Here is a 19,401-nt window from a genome sequence, read left to right on the forward strand (position 1 = left end):
CTGGGCATAATTCACAAGTGATAATATATAATTCAGGCTAATATTGTCACCCATCAGACTATTCTTAATTGAATCCCGTCTTTACATTTACTAAATAATATGTGTGAAATTTGTTTTGATTTAGAATGGACCATTATCATGCACCTGTATTGAAATAGGGGCAGTGTGAAAACATACATGCCATCTATGCACTTAAGTAGCGAATGGAGGACGCTTTTCCCGTGGTTCATTTTCATGCCAGCCAGGTAGGCTATACTCCTGTTGTAAAGATAAGCAATGTGCTTAATATTATGAAAGTTGAGAAATTAATATAGTAGGCCTAGCCTATAGAAAGCTGATGGGATCCTCCTCTTTTTAGTAGAGACCATCACTGTTTTCTCATGCAATTGCGAAGCCAATAGAAATGTTGCGCAACATGAGGTCTCATGAAGTGTTTGATTTAATTTTCAATTACATTGGAATTGTCAGAGGGATTCGAGGGACAATAGAGTGCTGAGTACCAAGCAGTTAGCATGTTTGGTAGGCTATTAATGACCATCAGCAGCATCAGAACTTGGAGAAGCCTAATTACCGTGACTAAACAGTCACGTGGAATTTGACTGCCTTCATGACCGCTGGTGTGGCGGTAATACGGTCACCGCAACAGCCATAGTGGAGACTCTTACAATCCCTTAAAGGAGTGGACAAACAGGCCTTCATGTGTCCCTGCCAGATATCACTTTCTGAACCGGCTTTTTGAACAAATAAGGGAGGGGGCCAATGGAGGACGATCAAGAGCAAATCTATGTGCTCTTCAACACCAACCTTTGAGGCCTGCTGCAGTGTTGGCTGCTTTTCATGTCTTACCCGTTTAGATGGTTTAGGGTTAGGGAAAACAACTTTAGCAGAATCTCTTTGCCAAAAGTGTCACGAAGAAAAAACAACTTCCTGCCATTGCTGCCTTCAGTTCCTTCAAAGACTGAAGTACTGTATATAAAAAAATAAGCTGTTGCATTGACAGTTCACCTAATCTGGCAATGAATACTATGTTTATGCTGTGTTGTCATCTTAGGTCTCTCTTTATGTAGTGCTGTGGTGTCTCTCTTTGTGATGTGTGTTTTGTCCTATATTTTTAATCCAAGCCCCAGTCCCCGCAGGAGACCTTTTGACTTTTGGTAGGCCACCATTGTAAATAACAATTGGTTCTTAACTGACATGGCTAGTTAAATAAAGGGAAAACAAAATAGCAATATTTAAAAATATACACAGTACCAGTCAAAAGTTTGGACACACCTACTTATTCAAGGGTTTTTCTTTATTTTTACTATTTTCTACATTGTAGAATAATAGTGAGGACATCAAAACTATGACATAACACATATGGAATCATGTAGTAATAAAAAAGTGTCATATAACATTTGAGATTCTTAAAAGTAGTCACCTTTGCACACTCTTGGCATTCTCTCAAACGTTTGAGCTAATCATTTGGGTTGTGACAAGGTAGGACTGGTATACAGAAGACAGTCCTATTTGGTGAAAGACCAAGTCCATGTTATGGCAAGAAGAGCTCAAATAAGCAAAGAGAAACAACAGTCCATCATTACTTTAAGACATGAAGGGCAGTCAATGAGGAACATTTCAAGAACTTTGAAAGTTTCTTCAAGTGCAGTCGCAAAAACCATCAAGAGCTATGATGAAACCGGCTCTCATGAAGACCAGCACAGGAATAGAAGACCCAGAGTTACAGTTGAAGTTGGAAGTTTACATACACCTTAGCCAAATAAACTGAGTTTAAATGTTTTACAATTCCTGAAAATGCTTCCCGTGGAAGCTTTTTGGTTGCTAAGTTGGGTGAATTTTGGTCCATTCCTCCTGGCAGAGCTGCTGTAACTGAGTCAGGTTTGTAGACCTCCTTGCTCGCACACGCTTTTTCAGTTCTGCTCACAAATGTTCTATGAGATTGAGGTCAGGGCTTTGTGATGGCCACTCTAATACCTTGACTTTGTTGTCCTTAAGTCATTTTGCCACAACTTTGGAAGTATGCTTGGGGTCATTGTCCATTTGGAAGACCCATTTGTGACCAAGCTTTAACTTCCTGACTGATGTCTTGAGCTGTTGCTTCAATATATCCACATAATTTTCCTCCCCGTGATGCCATCAATTTTGTGAAGTGCACCAGTCCCTCCTGCAGCAAAGCACCCCCACAACATGATGCTGCCACCCCCAAGCTTCACGGTTGGGATGGTGTTCTTTGGCTTGAAAGCCTCCCCCTTTTTCCTCCAAACGTAACGATGGCCATTACAGTTCTATTTTTGTTTCATCAGACCAGAGGATATTCCAAAAAGTACAATCTTTGTCCCCATGTGTAGTTGCAAACCGAAGTCTGGCTTTTTTAGAATTCAAGGCACACTTAACCAGCATGGCTACCACAGCACTCTGCAGCGATACGCCATCTCATCTGGTTTGTGCTTAATGGGACTATTATTTGTTTTTCAACAGGACAATGACCCAACACATCTCCGGGCTGTGTAAGAGCTATATGACCAAGAAGGAGAGTGATTGAGTGCTGCATCAGATGACCTGGCCTCCACAATCACCTGACCTCAACCCAATTGAGATGGTTTGGGATGGACCGCAGAGTGAAGGAAAAACAGCCAACAAGTGCTCGGCATATGTGGGAACTCCTTCAAGACTGTTGGAAAAGCATTCCTCATGAAGCTGGTTGAGAGAATGCCAAGAGTGCGCAAAGCTGTCATCAAGGCAAAGGGTGGCTACATTGAAGAACCTAAAATATATTTTGATTTGTTGAACACTTATTTGGTTACTACATGATTCCATATGTGTTATTTCATAGTTTTGATCTAGTAGTAAAAATAAAGAAAAACCCTTGAATGAGTGGTTGTGTCCGAACTATTGACTGGTACTGTGTGTGTACATAATATAAAAAACATCTCTTCAATACAGAACAATATATACATCACTCCTAACCTACTTCGAAAGTATTCCTTCCTGCTTGCTATCACGTTAACTAGTCCCACTCACCAGGTCGATGAGCTTGGTGATGGGGATCTCCCGGATGGGCTTCTTCATGCGGCACAGGGTCTCCAGTGAGGTACCGAAGCAGCTGGGTAGGTAGTTGCCTGAGATGGTGATGAAGTAGTCCTTGCCTCGGTCCAGATGCAGCACCAGAATATCCTCGATGGCGTCCTCTCCTGAGTTGAGCAGAGTCACCGAGTCCTTGCTCACATACACATCCAGGAAGATCTCTAAAGTTTCGTCTGGTGGGGAGAGACAAAGAGGGTAAGTGTTCATTAGGGTTTGGGATGGAAAACATTCTGCAATGGAAAGTGGACGTGGGCTTTTCTTATTGAACAAATCCAGGTAGGCCAAAATCCTTGTTTCAATCGGTTTTCTTTCGTTTTGGTGCCTCAAGAACAAAGCTCTAGTGGTATGATAACTGAAGAGGGATAGCCACACTGGGAACAAAAGATACATGCACACAATGGGTTATGACAGAGTATAGATGCTATACAAATGCATTCTTCGGTCCAGTTGCAAAACAACCCCTAGACCCTAGGGTAAAATATTTGATTGGTAGGCCTATAAATAATATGGTAGCAGCATGCCCTCTGACAGGCTTGGTAGGACTTTCAACATATTGTATAAGTATCAAAAGCGTATTTAAGGAGTAGGGGCTAGGGGTCGTATCTGGACAGGCCTTCCTTCTCCCTCCTCTAGGAGATTATTAAACCGATTGATCAGTAAATCCTTAGATCCACTTAGATCAGTGAAATCCCACCAAGGAAGGAGTAAAGGATACATTGTGAAAGTATCCCCACCAGACAGGGCCTGTGACTGACTGTGGAAGGTAGGTGCCATGGCTGAAAGTGAAGTGGACTCACTGGGCTCTAGGAAGCCTTCGCTGGGCTCGGCGTGGAGCCAATTCTTGCAGTACTGGGAGTCGTTCAGCTTGGGAATGAAGGCAAAGTGACAGGGGACCTGCCCGTCGTTGGAGATCACAAAACGCTCCCGCTGAAGCTGGCGGAACTTGACGTCCTTAAAGGTGAACTACGGGAGAAGAGGGAGAGAGAGAAAGAGAGAGATGTTGGGAGGAGGACAGACACACAGTAAGCCAGAGTGCAATAATATTTGATTGATCTATGCAAAGCAGATTGTTTAAAATACAAATAGATGCCCATGCCATTCTACCTGTGCAAAGTAACTCAAGCATCTTGGCAGGCTTATATCAATTTTCTGAGTGATTTAAATTCAGACCAAAAAATTGCCTGTCACAAGTCCCTGATTCAATTCAAAACGACCATGTCCCTTGCTTACTGACAAAAACAGAGAATTATTGATCTGAAACAACATGTCAGTGGGGAGGACATGCTGGACAGGAAATCAATACGATGAGAGTCATGGCTCTGTAGGTGTGCATGTTCTGTCTACTCACCTCTCTGTCGGTCAGTGACAGAGACGGGAGGAATTCGTTCTCCATCCTGTCCATCATGCGCACAATCTCCTCAAAGACCTTCTTGTAGCGTGCCTCGTTCACCACCTTCACCTGTTACACACAGATTCATTTTCCATCAACACCGATTCATTCATTATAGCATAACTAAGCACGCTATTCGAGAATAAACACATTTTAAGCCAATTTATATGTATTTATGATTCTCAATAAGCTGTATAGTATGTTAAAAGATTTTTATGTCTATTTTACTTAATGGACTCCTTTGGCTTAGCAGATATGTGTTTATTGTGAATGTGAGGTCTCCATTGACTGCCTCGACCTGAATCAGTCAGATGTGATTTCCAGATGCTGACAGACAATGTAGTGAGTAAGTGGCTCCATGATCCTTACCCCTACGCTGAAGAGGGAGCTGACGGGCTTGTGGTCGCTGGTCTTCAGTTCCATGTGGCTCCTGTAGTGGAGCTGCTTAACGTTACTACCCCTCCACAGGATCCGGTCGCACCACGCCGGGACACGACACTTACCACTGCAGGAGAACCCCAGACAGAGAGACAGTGGTTAGGAGGCACAATGTCAGCTAACCTCACACAAGGATCGTGTTCATTTGGGCACTAAATGAAAGACAGCGGATTGAAACAGTGATAGACAACATCCAATATGAAACAGTAATTTTTGCTTTCAGCTGAAAAGTTTTCCAAACATGTTCAGTTGCATGCCACACAACCCAGTGTCTCCCTAGATACCTTCAATTTTTTTCCTGGTAAATCACAAAGGCCCCCAAAGCAACCTCCTGAGTCTCTTCAAATTATTTTAGGCAGGAGGGGAACAAAGCTAGTTAGGGGGGCCTACCATGCCTATTCAATACTGAAAAAACATTGCCTCAAACAGCTGTCTATATTTGAGTAAGGACTCGTTTCATTACTGGGACAGAATGTTTGGAAAGGTGGCTTTTCAGATTTGACCTTACATATAAACATGAATAATCAAGGTGCTATGGCATATGAGGACTATCCAACACAGGGTATTTCCTTTGCACTCTGTTGGGTGGGGGAGTAATAGTTTACAGCTCAAAATACCAAACTCTCTGGGTATTATATACTGTAAGTACGTACTTGGAGGGAAAGGAATCAGGATCAGTGGTACATTTACCTAGAGTCCCAACGGTCCGTCTTGGCATCATACTTATATGTGGGCATGAAATTGATCTCTCCCTCAATGAAGTCTGTGAAGGCTCGCCTGGTCTGTCTCTGGATATTCAGCTTCACACAGAGGAAGGAGGGGAAATATACCAACAACAAAGGTTATTCAGAGACAGACAGAGGAACTCCTGTATTTATAACCCTCATAAACAACCAGAGAGAAAAAGGGGAAGGAGGAGGGATTACACCAAAGTTATTGCAGAATATAGAAGTCTCCACCCAAAAAACATTTACTTTTATTTAGTGTCACTCTTATCGTTGAGGTTGCCGTTTTTTGTTTTGGTAACTGATTTGTCACAGTGCAGAATGACAACATGATTGATGTGCAGTATTGTTGAATTAAATGTCAACGATTTATGACAGCGCTGAACCTTACACTTTAGGTTATTTGCATAAACAAGCTGTAAAAACTCACTGGGTGTGTGTGTGTAAATATTCCCACCTGGTCATACTCCTGCAGCTTCCTTAGTTCGTTGTGGGAGATGAGCTGTTTGACCTCAGCTGCATCGTACACAAACAACCGGTAGTTCAGATCTCCTACCCAGATCACTACACTGGACCACAGAATGGATGAAGAGTTATGCATTGTAACACAACAGCATGTAAAGTCTTACAGTAACACCATAAGTTTACACATAATATAAAACTCTACGAAAGTACATCTGTGACATGGTTACACCATTTTACAGTCCACTATTTACTTTGAAATTATGTTGAATTACATTAGTTTTTACCTGAGAATTGTTTATTGGGTATTCAATAACATAATCACCACGGCACTTTGTAAGTACTATTTCAAAGAATTACATGTATTATGGGCAATGACGACTACTGTAAGCCCCTTAGGTCTTGAAATACTATTATTGAGAACACATGCCCAATGCATTGCCCAATGCTTCACACTAAGTGGTATGCTAGTGTGGTCACTGGATCAATGCCTATGACTTTACAGTATGGGTCTTGTAAGGGACTGACTCGTGTTTGACGATGGTGAGGGGAGGGTGGTCTAGCAGGTGGAAGCTCATGCGGGCACAGATGTCTTTGTAGTCCTGGTTCCTCCTCTCAAAGTCCTCGACGTGGGCCGCCAGGTGGGAGTTGACAAAGCAGAAGCTGGTGTTGTGGAACACAAAGCGCACCGCCACGCCTCCCTTGTTCCCCTAATGGGAAAAGAAAGCATTGAATGTTGATTGACTGATTTGTTTGTTCAGTGAAGTGTCCCCCAACAGACGCTCAGCCCATCAAAACTTAAGACATCTGTGGCGTTGTCTTTAATTGTCCCCAGCACAAGGTGCACCTGTGTAATGATTGTGATGTTTAATCAGCTTCTTGATATGCCACACCTGTCAGGTGGATGGATTATCTTGGCAAAGAAAAATGCTCATTAACAGGGATGGTAAACACATTTGTGTGCAAAATTTGAGCGAAATAAGCTTTTTGTGCGTATGGAACATTTCTGGGAACTTTTATTTCAGCTCATGAAACATGGGACCAAAACTTTACATGTTGCGTTCATATTTTTGTTCAGTGTATTTCATATTGCATGAAAATATCTGTTAATTTACATTTGCGCATAAATATAGTGTATATGTTCTGTATACCTACCTATAAAATGGTATAAAGTTATAAAGTTGATGAAATAGGAGAACAAACACTTCCCCTTACTCATTCGTACCATTTTTCCCATGATGCCAGTTCCCACTTGCTCTGCAGCCACTTCTTTGATGTGATTCTTGTGCACCTTGTTGACATACACCACCAGCATCATGCCCACTAGTCGGATGGTGCGCACCTGCGGGGACAAAAGCATCCATTGTGGACGACATTCATATCCAAATAATATTACGTCTATTTGTGTATGAACAAAATAGATTGATAAGGGCATCTGCTGCCATTGATAAGTGTGTGATTACAGCCATTATTTTATGTAATTACAAGAATGTAATATTTTTAGTTTAGTTGATTGAACCATTCCTGTTTTACACGGAAGATGAGAAGAGACCTCTCACTGGCTCACCCTTTTGTACTTGGCTTTGGGGTGAAGACTTCTCTCCACAGCCTCCACCCACAGCTGCTCCTTCGATGAGTCCAGATAGAAGAAGGCCTCTGTGCTCAGGTCCAACTCCTGGAAACTACAGCACCCAGAATGCACAGGGAAGTCAGTGTTTCAATGCTTAGTAAAGTGCAATCAGCACTCATGCATGGGAAAGTGCACAAAAACACTCTTTAGAGTATGCAATGAAATTTAGGTTATAACTAAGTCCATCCATCATTAATGATGTGGCATTCAGAGGATCCGTTTCCCGAAAAGTATGTTATTTGCACAAATCTGGGTTGTATTCACTAGGCCTCAAACGGAAGAAAACGGACTGAATCAGGGAGGGAATACCTGAGGTTGTCCGATAAGAAAAGCTTGTTGCTTGTTTCTGTTTTCCGTAGCAAAACATTTTGCAACGGCGTGCACTGATGAATACAACAGGTCCATTCACTCATACATTCTGTGTAGAAGACATAGGATACTCAGATAGACATGTCACTGACCCCAGAGCGTAGACGTCAGGAGGTTCTTGGTTACAACACAGCCAGGGCTCTAGACTGCTGTCTGGGGACTGGCCATTCACATTCCACGTTCCGGTAAACAATCTGAAACACACACAACAGTCTTATATAGACATTCACATGCTTAAGTGGACAGACACATAAGTGAGTAGACTGATAAGGGTTGCAGGTAAGAATAGGGACAATGGCTCAGTGAGTGAAGGTAATTTTTAGAACAATGCAGGATCCTGCCCACTACAGCCTCCAGAAAAATGTATAATAACTAAAATAGGCACATTTGATTTAATCTCACCAGAATGGAATTTTAAAAAAGGGTGATGCTGCTATAATCCCCTTTCAATCGATCTCCTCAATGTTCTGTCCAGAATCACAACTGTCTACTGCAGGGGAGCACATGTAATGAAGCTGGCTAAACGAATCACGCTTGTGTGACGTTACCTTGCCGAGACCTGAATACTCGGATTAGCTCTCCAAGGTAATGCCTAGTGTTTCGCTTGTGGCACACAGGAGACCCGGGTTCAAACCCCCAGTCGGTCACACACACCCCCACAAACCAACGGGCACTCACCTGAAGTCCTTGATGTCCACATACTCCTTCTCCTTCTTGCCCAGGCGGTGTTTGATGAGGTACTCTCTCTGGCCGGCCTGAGTGGAGAACATGGCATTCCGCATGCTGTTGGTGGTGGGGCTGTCGTTCCACGAGGTCGGCCGGTCCACTGAAGTCCTAAGACTGCAAGATCAAATGAGCTAAGTCATCACCACAGTATTTCCACATCATTATTTTCCAAGCAGGGTGTAAAGCCGACACATCAACAACTAGGCAAGTGGTCACCAACCGATCGAGAGATCGGAACAATGCATTAGTAGGCGATCACCAAACATTTCTATAGAAAAGCCAACAATAAACACCATGTGTTCCTATTTTTTTTTGTTTAGCACTGTTGGCAGTAGGTGCACTTGATTCAGCAGCCTTAGGGCCAAGAAGGTAAAGTGTTCCCATTGTGAACCATTTCATGTGTCTGAAGGCAGAACTTGGCATACGTTCATGTTTAAGTTATTCAGCACTGTAAACACTTTGTTCAACACTTTTTATAAGTCATTCTGCTTACCTCCACTCACGCTACAACCAGCACTGCAGCTGCAATTAATGAGTTTATCAAAATGTTTCCATAAGCTTGTGTTATCATTAACATTGACTTTTAACGCTTGACTTTAAAAAAAATATATATTCGAGAAATATGACTTTCTCTGGTCATAGGAATAACAACATGAATTGGTGCATGAGGCAGAAATAATGCAGTGCGACTCGAATTTCGACCATCAGCTGGGAAGGAAGACTGTGTCCCCTTTTTCTTAGCGAAGGGAGGGAGGGAGAGTGGAGCGACAGTGAGTCGGGTGAGAGACAGCCTTATCGCTGCTCTCTCCCTCCCTCCCTCCCCTCAGACTGACAATCAGATGCAGGCCATCAGTCCAGTAAAACAAAAAAAAAGCAAATTATTATCTATCTATCTATTACTAGTGTGGTCAAATACGAAAGATTTCGCAATATAATTTCAAAATGGTCTGAGAGGAACAACATTTGCAAGGCAATTCATTGGCAAGGCAAGTATAGCCAATATGTAGTGATAATATATTGGGCCTACAGCACAAATATTAACTTTAATGTTGCATATGCTTATGTTTTTTAAGTCACGTTTATTTTGGAATCAGAAAGTGACCTTGACTCAAAAAGGTTGGTGACCACTGATCTAGGCCCTCTAGAAATAAATAGAGGCCCTCTGACACCAATTGAAGCCAAATACAGTTCTGTACAGGGAAAAATATCTCCAACAGGATGGGCATACTATGGCACCGTCCTACTGGTACCACTCACTCTGTTTTGGCAGGCGTGACGAAGGCAGCATCTTTAGCCTGTGTGGACGATGCTCTGTCTTTGGAGGTGGGGATGGGAGCAGGGGGGAGAGGATTGGAGGGAGTGTACGAGCCTTTACGTGGAGGTAGAGGGGGAACTGGAGGGGCTTCCCGGGGGGGCACAATGCGATTCTGCTGGTTCTTCTTCTCCTCCACTTTGAGGGAGTGGTTGAAGTTGTCCTCAAAGCCAAAGTCCGTGGCCAGGGAGAGAGCTGTGTCCTGTCTATCTGCTGAGATGGAAAGATTCAGATGTGAGAAACCCTGTGACATTCAACAAGTATTGATTCACTCCTGACCTCTTCACTGTATTGTGTGCTGATGTAAAATGGCTGAAGCACCATCACCCAGGTAGTTGCTAGACATAAGTGGGGGACAAGGTGAGTTGACCCTATACAATGTCAAGCGCTTTGAGCAGCTGGAAAAGCACTATCTATATAAATGCATTCAATTTGAACTATATTATCCATGTGCATACCTGTGCAGGTTGTATCCATACCTGTGCAGGTCTGGTTAGCTGAAGAGCTATTGGTGAGGTTGGGAGGCGGTGGCGGTACGCCGGTGGGCTTGGTATGAGTGTTGACAGCTTTATGGATCCCTCTTTGTGGAGGGATGGGTGGGACTGGGGCAGAAACTTTGCGAGGAGACGACATTATGGGAGCCGGTATGATGGGATCCATCACCTTGATTTGTGTGCTTTTGGACTCCACTGGAGAAAAAAAAAATAATAATAATTTAAATACATCAAAACATTAAAAAAGAGAACCTTGGGTTTGACGACAGCGCTGGATCACTTAAGAGATAAATGTTCTGAGTTACATAAGACAGCATTTCTGTACAAGTTGCAACCTGCATAGTACATAGTACCAATAAATGCAGTCTTTCAAATGTGTATAGTTCCAAGAATGTACAGTAAATGTCATTTTTTTGTGGATCTAAGGAGAAATGCAAATAGCAATATCACTACTCCCTTCAAAAGGATCCAACCCATTTTTCTATGAAATTTGCCATCTTGTTTCTATTGACCATCTCAAGCTGACATCAGCAGTTTCTGTGAATCATTATTACAATGACTGGGAAAACAGACTTATCTAGGAGGGACAATCCAGGAGGAATAAGATTGTTGTGGATGTCATTCCAGAGTCTTCATATGAGAACTGGGCCGTATGAAGAAAAATGCTCAGTGAATAGCTGCAGATGGATCATACGAAGATTGAGGTGGAGCGCGCTTACAGGTCTGGAAAGATTAACCAGCCTAGGTGACAGACCCATGCCAATAGTGGTCAAGCTCCTGAGGTTTAAAGACAAGATGGCTGTTCTGGAGAGAGACAAAATCTTTAGAGGAACCAACATCTTCCTCAACCTGGACTTCTCTGAAGCTGTGCACCAGAGGCGGAAAGAACTTATCCCAGCTATGAAAGCTGCCAGAGAGCATGGGAACATTGCTTACATTGACTATGACAGACTCATTGACCACCCTCCCTCCCAAAAGCCTGGGAGGAATGAGAGCCAAACATTTTTATTTATTTTCTCTCCGTATTATATCTAGCTCCGTTTAACTGCCAAGGAAAGGGCTAAGGCCCATATTCATATATGCAGCCTTAGAAATAAGGTTCATGAAATCAATAACTTGCTGACTGACACTGGATAACATTCATATACTGGCCATCTCTGAAAGTCAAATAATTCCTTTGATGATACAGCAGCAGCAATACAAGGATAACATCTACAGAAAAGACAGGAATGCCTATGGGGGAGATGTCGCTAAATATGTTCGGAGCAATATTCTTCTTAAGCTTAGAGAGGATCTCATGTCGAATGTTGTTCACGTGTTGTGTTTGCAGTTCATCTGCCTCATCTAAAGCTTCTTCTTTTGGTGTGCTGCTATAGGCCACCAAGTGCTAAAAGTCAATATTTCGATGAATTGTGTGTGATGTTAACAGAGGTAAATTTTCTGGGTAAAATTAACATTGACTGGTTAGCAATTAGCTGTCCTCTCAAGAGGAAGATTCTAACTGTGACTAATGCCTGTAATATGACTCAGGTTATCACTCAACAAACTAGAGTGCATACCAATATTGGATCTGTGACATTCACTTCTATTGATCTGCAGAGCTTTTGCTTCAAAGCAATATCAGTTTCCATTGGCTGAAGAGACCATAACATTGTGGCAATAACACGGAATGCCAAAGTACCAAAGGTTTGACCTAAAGTAATTTAAAAGAGATGATACAAAATGCTCTCAGGATTTTTTTGTTGAAGATGTGAAAAAAAATTGTTGGTCTGAAGTGTAATGAAGTGAATCCAGACACAGCACTGGAAGTATGAAGTGAATCCAGACGCAGCACTGGAAGGATGACGTGAATCCAGACGCAGCACTGGAAGTATGAAGTGAATCCAGACGCAGCTTTGGAAGTATGAAGTGAATCCAGACGCAGCACTGGAAGTATGAAGTGAATCCAGACGCAGCACTGGAAGTATGAAGTGAATCCAGACGCAGCTTTAGAAGTATGACGTGAATCCAGACACAGCACTGGAAGTATGAAGTGAATCCAGACGCAGCACTGGAAGGATGACGTGAATCCAGACGCAGCACTGGAAGTATGAAGTGAATCCAGACGCAGCTTTGGAAGTATGAAGTGAATCCAGACGCAGCACTGGAAGTATGAAGTGAATCCAGACGCAGCACTGGAAGTATGAAGTGAATCCAGACGCAGCTTTAGAAGTATGACGTGAATCCAGACGCAGCACTGGAAGTATGAAGTGAATCCAGACGCAGCACTGGAAGTATGAAGTGAATCCAGACGCAGCACTGGAAGTATGAAGTGAATCCAGACACAGCACTGGAAGCATTTGTAAAATTATTAATGCCAATTGTTGACAAGCATGCACCTGTTAAGAAACTAGCTGTGAGAACTGTTAAAGCTCCCTGGTTTGATGACAAATTGAAAAATTGGTTAAAAGAAAATTATGCAAAAGAGGCTGCTCAGCTGATGGAGTGATATACTGTAAATTGAGAAATGTAATGATTAAACGTAAAGAAATTATACGACAAAACAAAGATAAATGACATAAAACAATGGAAACATACTTTGGAGTACATGAAATCAAGTTCATGGGTCATTTATAACAAAATATTTCTATATTGTCAATCATTTCAATGACTATTTCACAAGTAAAGTGAAATTACAATTTTACAGTGAACCATCATATTTGTGTATACTGTAAAACTTAAATTATGCGCAGTCTCAAATAGCCACCTGACCTTTTAATAGCCGTTGAACGGCACACATTTCAGTAAATAAATGCCCGTTTCAAATAAACGGTGGGTCTAAACAAATTGTTGATGAGGTTTAAATGTAGATTTGTTACATTAAATAATTCAGTAATGACAACAAAAAATGTCAATCATCCATTTGTATCACCAGTAAGTAAACCTGACAGTGTGTAAATGACAACACATTATTGCAGGAAATTAAGAAAGTAATTTAAATGCTGGAATTGAAACTGAAATTGCTGGAGTTAAAACATTTACTATGCAAATGAGCAAAAGCTGTGTGCCGTGCCTTATGAAAACAAAAGGCTGGCTCAAATAGAAGCCTGACTTAAATAAAAGCCTGTTGTGTCCAGTGATTCAGTGAATAAGCGCCTGGGCTATTAATTTAAGTTTTACAGTAAAAGATCAAATAATGAAAGAGAAGGATTGCCGTTTTGAATTTGGTCAAGTTAGTGTGACAGATGTCGAAAAACCATTGTTATCAATCAATAATGATAAGGCACCAGGTATAGACAACCTTGATGGGCAACTATTGAGAATGGTAGCAGACTGTATCGCCACCCATATTTGCCATATTTGTAACCAAAGCCTAAAGGAGTGTGTGCATCCACAGGCATGGAAGGAAGCTAAAGGAATTCCACTGCCTAAAAATAGTAAAGCACCTTTTGCTGGCTCTAGCAGCCGCCCAATCAGTTTGCTACCTGCTATTTTTCAGAGCACAAGTTAACTACTGACTTCCAGCATGCATTTAGAGAAGGGCTTGTACTTGTACTGCCTTACACTTAGGAGTTTATCATTGGATGGCCAATTATCATAGGCAACTCACACTGACAAAGTTGTTGTGAAGATGGGGAGGGGTGTCTGTTATAAAAATATGTTCTGCATTTTGACACATGGTCTTGTCCCATCTTGATTTTTGTCCTCTAATATTGTCACGTGCTGCAACGAAAGACCAAGCAACGCTGCAGCTAGCTCAAAACAGAGCAGAACGCCTTGCCCTTAACTGCACATAAAGAACTAATATCAACAACATGAGAAATGTTACTGTGACAAATTCCAGATTGTCTGCAAAAATCAAATAACATTCAGCTCAGATTCCAATACATAAGACATGCAACCAGGGGTCTCTTCACAGTCCAAGTACAAAACAAATTCACAGAAACGCACAGTTCTATACAGAGCTATGATCGCATGGAACTCCCTTCCAATTACTCAAGCAAACAGAAGAATTACCTTCAAAAAAATGTATTAAGCCTCCCGAGTGGTGCAGTGGTCTAAGGCACTGCCTCGCAGTGTTAGCTCTGCCACTAGAGATCCTGGTTTGAGTCCAGGCTCGGTTGCAGCCGGCCGTGACCGGGAGACCCATGGGGCGGCGCACAATTGGCCCAGCGTTGTACGGGTTAGGGGAGGGTTTGGCCGTCGCGCTCTAACAACTCCTGTGGCGGGGCGGGCGTATGCATGCTGACACGGTCGACAAGTCTGTGGCGTTTCCTCCCGACACATTGGTGCGGCTGGCTTCCGGGTTAAGCGGGCATTGTGTCAAGAAGCAGTGCGGCTTGGCTGTGTCATGTTTCGTAGGACGCGCGGCTATCGACCTCCACCTCTCCCGAGTCCGTACGGGAGTTGCAGTGATGGGACAATTGAATACCGCGAAATTGGGGAGAAAAGGGGGTAATTTGAGGTTAATTTGTGTGACTTTCCTTGTCTATCAGTGTTTTGTTACTTTCCATGTTCTGTTTTATGTGGACAGCAAGAGTAGCTGCTGCTTCTGCAAAAGCTAATGGGGATCCAAATTGCCACTGGTCAAAATTTGTGCACGGAATAGGGTGCCACTTGGGACAGTCAGAGAGACAGCGCGTGGGCAGTTTGGGTGGTATCTAGAAACTAGGAAGGAACTGGTTGATGTAAGAGGCTGTGTTGCAATATTTTTACAAGCTCGCTGTGACACTGCGTCCCAAATGGGACCCTTACTCCTTATATAGTGCAGCCTATGGGCCCTAGTCAAAAGCAGTGCACTATATAGGGAATAAGGTGCCATTTGGGACAATGTATCAGTGTGACCTCATTACAGTGGGCTTTCTCAATTATTAACCAGCAATGTCAAGGCAACCATTGACACAGACAGGAACTGTTCAAAACTTAAAAGGGCAGGTTGTCATATTGAACAGTTACTATACCCCATCTAGCCAAACTGCTTCAGAACCTGCATTTATAATGGATAAGGCTGCGCGACCGAAGGTAACCGCCCCTTTCTGCCCCCGCCCCGTCCCCTTGGTAGACTCTTCCCCAGAGCTTCGACATATCTGAGGAATGTCACAGGCAGGCATGGGTTCAAAGTGAGAGAAGAGAATGTAGAGATATATCAGTAACGTGAAGCAGTGCTAAGTGAATAATACATGCCCAAGGGAGTAGGGATGTCTGTCCGGTTCGGCAGTGTTGAGCAGTGCGAGAGAGAAGAGAGAGAGACTGGCTCACCTTGCTGCTTGGCTCTCTTCACCTGGGAGAAGAAAGACTGGCTGCGCTCATCGTCCTGTAACTCCAGCACCAGCTCTGGGGCTTTCTCCCCTCTGACACGAATCCTAATGCAAGCTGGAGGGGCAGGGAGAAAGACAGATTAATTAAAACAAACACATTCATCATTGACTCACCTTATGGCCAACACAGACCCCTTCAATTCAAAACACTTCATTTTCAAGGGGCAATTATTGCTGGACATAGTGTGTGACACGGGCAGGAGTGACATGCAGACAACACATGGATAAATGAGTTACATTCGACACAAATATACCATTGACTCACTCACCACAACCATGGAGACAATACCCATGTCTACACGCATGTCTACCCACTATGCACAAAATTAGGTAAACAGTGATTTGGAAACAGTGACCCACTTCAACCGAGTGCAGATTGCCCCATTGCCATAGGCAACTCATGACCAACTTTTGCAACCAAATAAAGCTGCAGACACATCCAGGCATGGAGCTCAGGGCATTGCATGCTCTAAAAATGTAGCCAAATTGAATGTAGACCGACTGAAATGTTTTTTTGTAGTATTGTTGCCACAACACTGGTCTTGCACATAAACTCATATTATAAAAAGGTAGAAACAACAACCTAATCCATTGTTTACAGTAAATCTCCATTAGAAACAATTCCTATCAAGACGGATGCACATTTTTAAAAGAAATGGAAGTATGAGGAGAAAAGTCTTACTTTTTAATGGTAAGTCAATGAACAGCGCTTCTTCGGCCTCTGAAATAAAGCGGGTAAAAGGGGGGGGGGGGGGGGGGGGGTTTATGTCATGAGAAGGATCCAATAGGCTCTTGCTGTTGACTTTGACTTGCTGTTGACTTTTAAATGCTGTCTAGCAAGAGAAAAGAAAGCACCTTGGACTTGTTGCACACTACAACAAGCAATAACCTTGAGTAAATACTCCTCCCATGGTAAGGAGTTAAGGAATGTGAAGTGAAATAGCTGCAGGATTTTGAGGAGAGAGGGACTCTGCATCAAAAATAACTGTTTCGTGACTGGAAGCACAAAAATGTCATATAAAAATCTCTGAAAACTAGCCTGTTGGAAGTTAATTTCAAAATCATTTACTTAGCCTGCATTACAAACTGCATGGAATTTAGTCTCAAAGGATAACTTAGAGAAACCATATGTTCACTTACGTTGCACTATCTGAAAATGACTGTTGATGGGTATGGACAACTGAGGTACCGGAGAGGACACAACAGCATCAGGGTTAGCCAAAACACCCAACCTGGAGGGAGAAGAGGAAATTATATTTAAATACAGCACCCTAAATGGTTGGTTTTCAGCTAAAAAGTTTAATTTGATCCAATTTGCATAATGCCTCATGCAATATAGTGAGCGAAAGGTTTTGTCATAGCGATTTCATGGACCTCATCTCAAAAAATGTATCAGGGAGGAAAAAAATACATTTCTAAATAACTTGCATAACTTTTGCAGTTTCATGCAAGACATTCAAATGCAAGTGCAATGAAAGGAAATGTAAATGATTAGGTCTGAATGTTAGAGCTTCAGAGCTGTGATGCTAGGGTTAATATAGGGTCATATATCTCTCTCTCTCTCCCTGATGATGACAACGCAACAGCCAAAGCATCAGCGAACTGAAGCCGATTCCAATTGAAATCCATGCAAGACACTCAAATAACAGACAGCTTAACCTCATATGAAATGCTTACAAGGCCTGAGCTTTAATCCATATCAAATGGAGAGTTTGCCCGAGCTGTTACGTGGGTTAATGTAGGTCATGTTTCAGTCCCCAACAATGACTGTGCAGCAGCAGCCAGGGCACCGGGTTCGGCAGAACATGTCCACACATCCATTCAAGTCTAACCAGGAAATGTGATTACTGTGGAGTTGTAGAAAATTATTCAACCCTGGCTGCTTGTCGGAATGTGTCAAGTCGGGACACTCCTTTCCAAAAAGGCTAGCTGGAGATCGCTCAGTAAGTAGTACACCCAACTTTTAAAAAATATAAATCAAATCACAATGTTTTATACCCTTCGTAATTTAGGCTACATTTAACTTCAACAAGTAGGCCTCTATTACCATGACAACCATTGTCCCTCACCATCATTCCAGCAAGAAACAATCAATTCAACACGTGACATCATTGAAAAAAAGCCTGACATCATCCCCTCCTGGCACCTCTCCTTGCAATCACTGCCTTACGAGCACTTTCAGCACGTTTCCTTCAAGTTGGTAATCAACTATAGGCTAGTCATACAGAGGGCCTGGGACCTCTCTCAGCTTATGAGAGCAAAGCATAGACCTACGAGTCAGACTGGAGCAGGACTTGGTTCAGTGTGTACAGTTTTGATGCATTTAGGTAGCTCCCATGCCAGTCTCATTAGAATCTAGGACATGGTGGTGGAATGCCGGTATAATACAGTGGCTGGTACTGGGGCTAATTGCCCTCTCTCTGCCACACACCAGATGTAATGTTCCTGAGTCTTACTGCTCGCTAAACAAAAACATCCAACAAGCAACCATGTGCTCGAGCTGCAGGCTGAGAATCTCCTCGTGTGAAGCCAAGATGGGTGCTGTAAACAGTTTACTTAGAGACTGTGGCTGTTCTTCTTGCTCCTGACTGTCCATATTAAGAACTTAGCAACAACGTGAGTTCAGTACTTTTCACTTTTATACTGAAACATCTGATTGCAGGAAAAGCCACTTCGGCAGCAGACTACATCAACATGAGATTCTGACGTGAAAACCACTAGGACATCTGAGATCTGTAATAAATGGCCTGCGTGCATTTGACAGTGAACTCCCATCAGGACACAGCGGATCAATTCAGGCTCTTTCTGGCATGATGCACTGAGGTCTATCGCTTTATGCTGCAGTGCTGCACTGTTTCTCTTTAGAGGCATACAGTGCCTTGCGAAAGTATTCGGCCCCCTTGAACTTTGCGACCTTTTTCCACATTTCAGGCTTCAAACATAAAGATATAAAACTGTATTTTTTTTGTGAAGAATCAACAACAAGTGGGACACAATCATGAAGTGGAACAACATTTATTGGATATTTCAAACTTTTTTAACAAATCAAAAATTGAAAAATTGGGCGTGCAAAATTATTCAGCCCCCTTAAGTTAATACTTTGTAGCGCCACCTTTTGCTGCGATTACAGCTGTAAGTCGCTTGGGGTATGTCTCCATCAGTTTTGCACATCGAGAGACTGAAATTTTTTCCCATTCCTCCTTGCAAAACAGCTCGAGCTCAGTGAGGTTGGATGGAGAGCATTTGTGAACAGCAGTTTTCAGTTCTTTCCACAGATTCTCGATTGGATTCAGGTCTGGACTTTGACTTGGCCATTCTAACACCTGGATATGTTTATTTTTGAACCATTCCATTGTAGATTTTGCTTTATGTTTTGGATCATTGTCTTGTTGGAAGACAAATCTCCGTCCCAGTCTCAGGTCTTTTGCAGACTCCATCAGGTTTTCTTCCAGAATGGTCCTGTATTTGGCTCCA

At 42.6% G+C, this 19,401-nt stretch overlaps 1 protein-coding gene across 9 annotated transcripts in view; it reads right to left on the reverse strand.

The window, feature by feature from the left end:
- Window positions 1-19,401, reverse strand: part of ocrl (OCRL inositol polyphosphate-5-phosphatase) — a 40,639-nt gene that overhangs the window by 13,388 nt on the left and 7,850 nt on the right. For 5 of the 9 annotated variants that reach the window (XM_021584193.2, XM_036970381.1, XM_021584189.2 and 2 more), the window contains 16 exons: window positions 17,068-17,159; window positions 16,610-16,648; window positions 15,869-15,982; window positions 10,595-10,825; window positions 10,082-10,349; window positions 8,777-8,938; window positions 8,191-8,292; window positions 7,667-7,781; window positions 7,325-7,441; window positions 6,628-6,809; window positions 6,095-6,206; window positions 5,603-5,712; window positions 4,844-4,979; window positions 4,433-4,543; window positions 3,882-4,047; window positions 3,022-3,257 (listed from right to left, as the gene is read on the reverse strand). In XM_021584193.2, coding sequence (XP_021439868.1) covers window positions 3,022-3,257; window positions 3,882-4,047; window positions 4,433-4,543; window positions 4,844-4,979; window positions 5,603-5,712; window positions 6,095-6,206; window positions 6,628-6,809; window positions 7,325-7,441; window positions 7,667-7,781; window positions 8,191-8,292; window positions 8,777-8,938; window positions 10,082-10,349; window positions 10,595-10,796 — 2,019 coding nt within the window. In that variant the 5' untranslated portion in view covers window positions 10,797-10,825; window positions 15,869-15,982; window positions 16,610-16,648; window positions 17,068-17,159. The remainder of the gene's footprint in view (window positions 1-3,021; window positions 3,258-3,881; window positions 4,048-4,432; window positions 4,544-4,843; window positions 4,980-5,602; window positions 5,713-6,094; window positions 6,207-6,627; window positions 6,810-7,324; window positions 7,442-7,666; window positions 7,782-8,190; window positions 8,293-8,776; window positions 8,939-10,081; window positions 10,350-10,594; window positions 10,826-15,868; window positions 15,983-16,609; window positions 16,649-17,067; window positions 17,160-19,401) is intronic. The other 4 variants (XM_036970382.1, XM_021584190.2, XM_036970379.1 and 1 more) reach the window with 3 other exon arrangements.

This window comes from Oncorhynchus mykiss, chromosome 31 (assembly GCF_013265735.2).
Source record: "Oncorhynchus mykiss isolate Arlee chromosome 31, USDA_OmykA_1.1, whole genome shotgun sequence".
Lineage (NCBI taxonomy): Eukaryota > Metazoa > Chordata > Actinopteri > Salmoniformes > Salmonidae > Oncorhynchus > Oncorhynchus mykiss.